Here is a 9,332-nt window from a genome sequence, read left to right on the forward strand (position 1 = left end):
TGATAGTGCCTAAGACAAGGAAAAGAAAGTCATCGGAGAGGATCACTAAACTAAAGCTTAAAAAGGCAGTTTTTTATAAAGATGGGGGTGTTTCCACATGTTTAAATCCAATCAATTTGGAGTAGTTAGGTATGTATATGGGGGATTTAGGTGGGGATGGTATACTTAGGCATTTGCATAGGAAGCCATTTTTGGTACATTTTGTACATCTTAGTTTATACACCCACTAAGTGCACCTTTCATCCAGTTGTTCTCATGTACCTGTTGGGTTGCCTTTTTGGGATATATTTTAGGCAATTTGGTACAAATGGATAGATGGTACATGTTAGTTGATCTTTTGTAATCTTTTGTAATGGTACATGAATATGATGTAATGAATCCCCCCATTATGGTTATAATATGTTTATTATGGATCAATATGTTTGTTATGTTTGTTACGGTTATATTATGTTTTTTTTATCCATACCATTTGCATCTATATTATGTACCATTTATAACTACGGTTAGCCAATTTCAGCATTGTACTTTATTATTTAGCCAATTTCATCTATATTATGTATCATATGTTTGTTATGTTTGATATGTACCATTTCATCATTGTAGTTTACCATTTGCATTTCACAAATAATTTATAACTAAAATCTTCATCCAAAACAATAGTTACTAGCCAGTTTCAGCATTGTACTTCCATTTGCATCTATATTATGTACCATATGTTTGTTAAGTTTGATATGTATCATTTCATCATTGTAGTTTACCATTTGCATTTCACAAATAATTTGTAACTAAAATCTTCATCCAAAACAACAGTTACTAGCCAATTTCAGCAATATACTTCCATTTGCATCTATATTATGTACCATATGTTTGTTAAGTTTGATATGTATCATTTCATCATTGTAGTTTACCATTTGCATTTCACAAATAATTTGTAACTAAAATATTCATCCAAAACAACAGTTACTAGCCAATTTCAGCATTGTACTTCCATTTGCATCTATATTATGTATCATATGTTTGTTATGTACCATTTCATCATTATAGTTTACCATTTGTATTTCACAAATAATTTGCAACTAAAATCGATCCAAACATTCTTCCAAAAGCCAAGTCGATCCAAACATTCTACCAAAAGTCAATCCAAAATGATTTACATCTTCAAAACAACTATTGTCACTAGGGGTGTGCGCGGTGCGGTTTGGTGCGGTTTAGAGCCAAAACCGCAAACCGCACCGCATATGCGGTTTGAGTTATTTAGAAACCACAAACCGCACCGCGAACGTTCAAAACCGCATTATGTGGTGCGGTTTGGTGCGGACGGTTTATGCGGTTTACATGCGGTTTTACTGTTTGACTAATTATTTACTTTAAATTTAATGATAATACTGTCATTGTCATCACTAACGGCTCACTAAGTGGTCATTAAGAAATTTGGTGGTCAAATAATTGTGGTCATTAACTACTTATGAATATACATAAGTTAAGAAAACATAGTGACCATAAAATAATTGTCACTGAATCTTAGTTGAAAATGAATTTGGGACAAAAAAATATGGTAATTGCGTTAAATTTTGGATTAATTAAGATTACATTTTAAAAACTTAAGATAGTGTCACTAATTTAGGACATGTCAAAATATTTTCGAATATATATATATATATATATATATATATATATATATATATATATCATTAATTGATTTTATGAATGCGGTGCGGTTTAAACCGCAATTTTGTAATCGTAAACCGCAAACCGCACCGCATAATGCAGTTTAACAAAAATACAAACCGCAAACCGCACCGCGAGTGTTTTAAATCGCATTATGCGGTGCGGTTTGGTGCTGTGCGGACGGTTTATGCGGTTTGTGCGGTTTATTGCACACCCTAATTGTCACCATTACAAAAATAAAAACTAAGAGACCTACAATTATTTCTACCAAAGTCTTCAACTGTCCATGCCCTTGCCCCTGCCCCTGCTTTGTGTGAGTTGGGTCGATAATGTGGTCATCTTCTTCATTGTACCATTTGAAAAAACCACAGTCCTCTCCTTCCACCTAGAAAAACAGTTATTTGTATGAATTACATATCTTTTTTCAGGGTTTCTCAAGAAATTTAAAAATTAGGGCAAATTGTTTACCTGGTAATTAGGGCACCCGTAAAACTTTTTTCCATAGTTCTCAGGTGTTCGAGCAACAGATACCTTACACACATCTCCACAGCCACATCTAACTATTCTTTTCTTCCACATCTAACTATTCTTTTCTTTCTCGATGTTGGACCACCTTGGAAGCTTGATTTGGCAGACGAAGTCAACATTTTAGAGAGACTCAGGGTAGAAGACGATGGAGAGAATAAAAGACGGGGGAAAGACTTTGGATCAATGTTAACAGAAGACAATGATTTTTGGGCGTTAAAAAGGGGAATGTAACCAGTTGGTAAAGGGAACCGGTGAAAAACATTAAAATAAAACACGAGGGGCATATGTGAGGCATCCTTGGCAAAAAAAATCGATTTTTGGGATAACCGGTTTTCTTATGTAAATTTGGGGGCTTTTATGACAAAAACCCCTGAACTACACTACACCGTTATCCAGAGGATTGCAGAACCTATACACCTAGCTCATGGTCTCAAATAAAAAAATGAGAAGAATAAATGGGTATTTTCATACGTTTGGCATTAGTTATGAAAATAGAAATATTTAACCACAACCTCAAACATTGTATTCTGATGGATGCTTATATAATTTGGCAAAACAAAACACGCATGTGGATATGATATAAACATAAAACGTCTTAAAGACCAGACTAGACCTCCTTCAAAATCTCAAATCGTGAATAATACAAAAACTACATATCATATCCATATTACTACTTACTCTCTAAGCCAAATGTCTCTCAAGTCTCAAACACATCCCATCTCTCACTCTTAATCCTCATCCATTGGCTGTTGATCTCTCCTGCCTGGCCCACCAGCTGGTTTCGACATTATTATCTGCAACAATATTTACAAGATTTAGTAAAAACCATTTTGCAGCATAATAACAAATAATTAATGGAAATAAAAAAAGTTTACCTGATCAACACGTAGAACAGTACAAACTGCATCAGCAGCATACTTGAGCGCATGATACCTAAATACAACAAACAAACAAACAAAACATCATTTATTTAAGTCCTCCTAACCTAACCTTTTTACATGTAGAGAGAGAGAGAGAGAATACTTGGTGACAAAGAGATCCCATATCTTCAATGTGGAGACATCCTTACATGCTCCTTCCTCCAAATCTATACCCACTTTGACATTTCCATTGGCATGATCCGCATATAAAGTAGATATGATCTCCATAGCATTAAGCCCAGCATTCTCAGCTAATGTTTTTGGTATCATTTCAAAGCTCTCTGCAAATTTTCCAATTGCATACTGATCTAATCTGTGCATCATATCAATCAAATTTAGTCAAACAAAACAAATTTAGTCAAACAAAAATCAATCACTCAGATCACCCACCCTGTCTCCGAGAAAGAAAACTCCTTCAGTTTTCTTGCTAATTCAATTTCAGTGGCTGCAGCTCCAGGCACAATTCTACTGTCCTTGCATAACGCCTAAAATAAAAATATAATTTATCCAAACAGTAATGCATTTTATCTTGGAATAAACCAGGTGACATGTTCAGAATATGATGAGAAAGAAGGTCCAGATTACCTTGTAAGTATTTACACCATCATCAACAGCCCTTTCCAGATCATCCAATATGCTATCTGTACTTCCACGCAGCAAAACCGTTGTCACAGAATTCCCACCTTGTTCGTTTCTTACAACAGTCACCTACACAACAAACAACAGGGGTATTTTTGTCTTTATAAAAAACTGTTATTTTTTTTCCTCTTCGACATCAGTCTCAGTCACCAAACCAAACAAACAAGAAATGATGTTTCATAATCTCATACATACCCTAGCACCACCAATTTCCTCTACAGAAATGGAGTCAACATATCCAAGGTCATCAGGGTTCACAGCACCAAGCTTCAACTGCAATTATATAAATTATTACCAATTTTATATATATTATATATTATATATTCAAAGTTGAAACAAACACTAAAACATGATGCTTACAAGAGCAACAGCACCAGTTGTGCGACAAAAGCGGCGAAGCTCAAATTTAGAGCCGATTTTTAAGACCATGATCCTGTAAATGAATGAATCACACATATTAAATAATAATAATATACAAACAATTTGAAATATGAAATATAAAATATAAAATGCACTTGATAGTTCATACTTGTAACGCTCACAGAAGTGCAGAGCCATCTCTCCTACAGCTGCTCCACTAACTATAACCTTTGCTCCCGAGTCTGCAACTGCTTTGATCAGCTCTTCAACCTTTGCTTCTTCAGTTTTTGCATAATTTTCAAGCTGATGTAACAAAAATATGATGCTTATTATACTAAACATCTACATATAGATGATAGATGACCTCAATAACCCAACTTCTCATACAAACAAAACAGTGATGCACTTTGCACTCTTGTAAAACTCAACCATTTATACAAACTCACACTCAAAACACACTCAACTAGTTTAACATTCAAACATATACACTTTTATTGCTATTTTTGCCAATGTCCACCTTATGCTATTTCTTGTCATATCCCAAAAATTAGTTGCAACATTAACTAACAAATGAATACTTGTTAATAAATTCAATTGGCATTTTGTCAGATGCAAGAAATAGCAACTTTCAATAATTCTGTTTCTACCTACCACACGAGACTCTACTTTAATAAGTTGAAAGTACAATGCTATATAAGAAAGAAATGGAAGTACACTGCATCTGACCCTAAGTTTTATGTACATTATACCCAATCAATATATACTAAAACTTCCCACACTTTGATGCATTAGATCAATTTCACGCTAACAATCCAGTATTTGACTGTCATTCTTAATTATAAATGATCTCATCTGCCCAAACATGTGTAGAAGGAAATCAACTTTTTTTCCTTTGAATGTTGTTTCTTTATTACATAATGAAAATAGGACCTGATATATTAAGAAATAAATATAGGAGTGTTTGCTTTTGACAGCTTAATAGAAAAAGTCTTTCCACATTAATAACCAAACTTTTATATTATTTTTTCAAGCATGCCATTATTTTATCAAATACTTTTTTGATATCACTTACTTAATCCAGATAGCACTTAATACCTGTTCAGCACTGTGAATGAGGACAGTTCCTTTGGTCTCGGTTGCAGTTGTATCAACACCACCAGCTATCACAACCACCTGACAAAACCAATAGACAATTTCACATATCTATATTTTCTTCAACAATCACTTACTTAGAATGAATGGAAAATTACTCACATTCTTTACAAATTAGATTAATGTACTTTCCTGATAACAGCAATGTAAAATAGCAATGTACTTATATGTTTTGTTTCCAATATGGATACTAAAATTTACAGCAAGGTTAAAATCCACAAACCAAACACTGTAGAAAAGTTCATGATGCTTAAAAAAGAAAGTCCAAGAAGAAGCACTCACCTTTGCCTTGTCAATTTTCTTTATACTCCCTACAGTATCACCCTTTAAGACCATTCCTCTAACTGTTGTACAGTTATGCAGACCTCCCCCTACAAGTTTTGCAACTCTCACATTGTCAACATTGAAATTCACAGGGTTCTTTGGGCAAACTTGTATGCATGCCTGAAAAGCAAAATTAACACAAAAAAAAAGTCAGTCGTCCTTATAACTTGACCTAATGAATGATACCCATTTAACAAGAAAAGAAAAGACAAGTAGTACATCTGCAATAAGAGGACACAAAATATCTTCTTGTCCATATTGTTTGCTAGCAACAGCAGCTTTCATCCTTAGAATAACTTCATCTTTGTTCCTCACATCCATCGTCTCAGAACCTTTCTCAACCATATCCTCTAAGATCTGGACAACCTGTAATGTAAAAATAGAGTGATGTTTATCAGTTTATGATTTTTGTTTGTTGTCAAACTATACACCTCAAACTCGTAACCTGGTCTTATGTGTGCTTAAAACACTTAGGTAGGTTCTATATGAAATGGTTCATTACATTAGTATTTGTTAATTTTCTTTCTTTAGCCTGGGAGTGTTCTGTTTCATTACATTTGCAACATGACCTACTTTTATGTATGATTTTTTTTTTCAAAAAGATCTCAGTTTTTATTGATTTACAACATATTTTTATTACGAATTTATTTGAAAATAATAACTTAGTAGTTATAATTACAACACAACCATGATCATGGAATGTAATGTAATGCCATCTATAACCAAACAGGTGCCCCAAACGAGACATGTACAAATCCTTGCTCTAATGAACAGTTCTACAGTTAGAGAAGAAAAACGTTTTCCCTTCCCATCAAAATATGAAATGATTGAAGCTTACTTTGTTAATTGCCTTTGTGTATCCGATAATGATTTCACTGGGATGTAGTCCCATCCTAATGAGATCTTCTGCACCCTGCAGAAGCTCCCCTGCAAAAGAAACTACCAGATTGGCTCCATCACCAATTTCCTCCTGTTGTGCTTTTCCTGCCAAAACCAATATTTTTGCTGCAGGATGCTGGATCTCAAGCTCATTTACAATAGTTGCAGTGTCACTTGTCACAAATAGCTTGTCCAGATGATTGATCACCATTTTGTTCATACCTAAAACAAAAAGGAACAGGGTAAACAACGTAAGTAAACCTATAACGATGCAGAAAACGAGTATATAGCTTATTAAAAATGCATACCATTGGGACCAAGAGAAGTTCTGGTAATGGTAGAAAGTTGTTTACAAGCATCGATATTCTTAACAACAGCTTCATCTAATCCAGAAAGATGTTTGTGCCCTTCTTTGAGCATCCCCTGGATACCGTAGGGTTGTGTTTGGAGTCCCATCGTTTTTGTTGATTTCTGGAGCGATGAACAACGATCTGGAGAAAAGAAAATATGAAAACCCTAACAATGGTGTTTGAATCGGTTTTTCTGTGAACTGTGACTATGCCAGTGACAGGACACGAGTGACAAACCTAATAATAGTTTCATCCAAAGTCCAGGCCGAAACTAAATCAAAGCCAGCCCACAAAAATAAGATAAGAACTTGGGCCAGCCCACAAAAATACGATAAGAACTTGGGCCAGCCCACAAAAATAAGATAAGAACTTGGGCCGCTCACCACTTTTAGGTAGACCTACACAAAAATAAGATATTTGCGATCTAATATACTACAATATATTATAGTATTATACCCTAATTATTTATACAATATACAATTGAAAAAGGGAGCTGATAACTCCACGGCTCTTTTTAATAAATCCACAAATTTAAAGGAAATGGCAATTATACCCCTAGGTTCCCAATTTTGTTCATCGCAACACGATATCCTTCTTCTTCTTCTTCTTGCCTTTCTTCTTCCTCCACCACACACACAAGGCAAGAACATTCACAAATGGAATCATAACTGATACTCCAACGATTATTTTCACCGCATGTTCTGTCATTATCTTTACGTCACCGGATCTGGTCTCTTTATTAATGGTCGGCAGAGCTTGGTTTTCACCAATCTTTAAATCAAAAATATGGAAAGCCCAAAATATCACCGCTGAAGTTTTTTGTATCCCCATCGACGATCCGGTCAGTTAGAATGCCATTAGAATGTGGGAACAATTTTGAAGCGACAGCGAAGGAGAAATCGATGGTGAAAGCTCGCTAACTCACCTGAGCTATTATCTCATAGATGAAGTGGTTTGATGCAATCTCATGTTCGTGTTCCGATTTGAATCGATCTCATTTGGGGCAACTTGTATTCCACCATAGGTGACATATGGAGAATATGTTGTGTTTATGTCCATGTGCTGGTTTTGTGTAATGGTTATTTCAGATTAAAGGTTATTAAAGATGCAACACGAATGAACAAAGAAATGATGATACCATGATTTGGGATTCTTGGTACACCATTGAGTATTGACGAAAAAAAAAAAAAGACAACCTTGGTACGAAAGAGAAACCAAGACTAACTATCATAAATGAGGGACATCTTTGTCAATTTCCCTTAAAACTTAAAAATCAGTGGACGAATAAATAGAGCTGTGGAATTACCCAGCCCCATTTAAAAAAAAAAAAAAAAAAAAAAAAAAATCTTGACATGCCAACGATTTTGATGTGCATTAAAAAAGTAAATGTCAGGACCCAACTAGTTCTAACCTATTAACAAACCAACTTATCGAATATGTTTATTTTACACCGGCTCCTAATATTTTTAACTCTTTATATAACGTAAACGACCAAAATCAAAGTAGAATATATGTTCGATGTATTGCCACCTAAAAAGAAAGAGAATAACATCATCATTTATAATTAAAAATTGACTACCTAAAAACGAAAGAGCATAACGTCATTTAAAATTTAGATTTGACATATAGTATATGATTATTCGTTTCCCCAAAATGCCCTTGTGTTGAAAGAATACTAGTACAAGTATACAAGAAACATTCTTCCAAAATTACGACCAAAGTCTACAACCTTAGATGTATTAAAAGATAAATTTTGAAATTTTTTCAAATCGTATTCTTAGAGGTTGTTTGGCTATGCTTATTAAAGATGTTTTTAACTTTTTAACCTATAGCTTATTAAGTTATAGCGGTGTCAAAATGGGGTTTTTAAAAATATGTTTAGATTAGCTTATTTGGTGTCAAAACGCTATAAGCTGATAAGTCATTTTTAGTGTTGATAAAAAAAATTGTTTATATGTGTAAAATTACCCAAAAGGGCTTCACGTAGATTTCTTGATCATATTAAACATGTTCATAACAATAGCAAATTGAACAACAATAGCATCCAGTGTTTCACTTCATATTAATTTCTATAGGTGAAAATTATATACATTACACATACTTAGAAGAGTAGCAATTGAACAACAATAGAGATAATGTTAGGGGTGTCAAACCCAACAAATAATAGGGATGCAACAGACTCCAAATACACTGCTTTAATGCACTAAAAAGTAGTACAAGGTAAGCAGGGTCGAACCACAGAGACATGGGATCAAAGTCTATACCGCTTTGCGCAAGGTACTTTGATCACAAAAATGGGTTTTGTTTGCAAAAGTAAAATAATAAAATAACAGACTACTTTAAAAACATGCAGAAAATGAAATAAACTTGTAAACAATTTGATTAAATGGTTCTAGTTCTAGTTCTCAATGTTGTCGTTCAACTTGATTATGACTTGATGTAATTCATGATTGTTATTCTAAGTTGCACTGAAAGATATAAACACACTCTAATACCTCTCGCTTGCCAAATT

At 34.0% G+C, this 9,332-nt stretch overlaps 1 protein-coding gene across 1 annotated transcript; it reads right to left on the reverse strand.

Moving 5' to 3' along the window:
* Positions 1-2,696: 2,696 nt before the first annotated feature.
* LOC145105966 (TCP-1/cpn60 chaperonin family protein) lies at positions 2,697-7,045 on the reverse strand. The gene is made up of 13 exons (XM_079043027.1): positions 6,779-7,045; positions 6,430-6,692; positions 5,811-5,957; positions 5,550-5,711; positions 5,211-5,288; positions 4,285-4,418; positions 4,116-4,188; positions 3,951-4,028; positions 3,702-3,824; positions 3,507-3,601; positions 3,220-3,429; positions 3,072-3,129; positions 2,697-2,990 (listed from the first exon to the last, which is right to left on the reverse strand). Exons 1-13 carry the CDS (start codon positions 6,924-6,926, stop codon positions 2,925-2,927), a joined length of 1,635 nt encoding a protein of 544 aa, XP_078899153.1. The 5' UTR covers positions 6,927-7,045; the 3' UTR covers positions 2,697-2,924.
* Positions 7,046-9,332: the final 2,287 nt, after the last annotated feature.

Source organism: Lactuca virosa, chromosome 4 (genome assembly GCF_052849685.1).
Source record: "Lactuca virosa cultivar CGN04683 chromosome 4, Lactuca_virosa_CGN04683_v6, whole genome shotgun sequence".
In the NCBI taxonomy this organism is placed as follows: domain Eukaryota; kingdom Viridiplantae; phylum Streptophyta; class Magnoliopsida; order Asterales; family Asteraceae; genus Lactuca; species Lactuca virosa.

What these genes read in the sequence shown, in the direction of transcription:
- LOC145105966 (XM_079043027.1), bottom strand. Translation starts at nt 6,926, where the DNA reads ATGGGACTCCAAACACAACCCTACGGTATCCAGGGGATGCTCAAAGAA. An exon ending in AACTTCTCTTGGTCCCAATG is followed by an intron (nt 6,693 to 6,778) that starts GTATGCATTTTT and finishes TTTTTGTTTTAG; the next exon opens with GTATGAACAAAATGGTGATC. An exon ending in TTTTCTTTCTCGGAGACAGG is followed by an intron (nt 3,430 to 3,506) that starts GTGGGTGATCTG and finishes TATGATGCACAG; the next exon opens with ATTAGATCAGTATGCAATTG.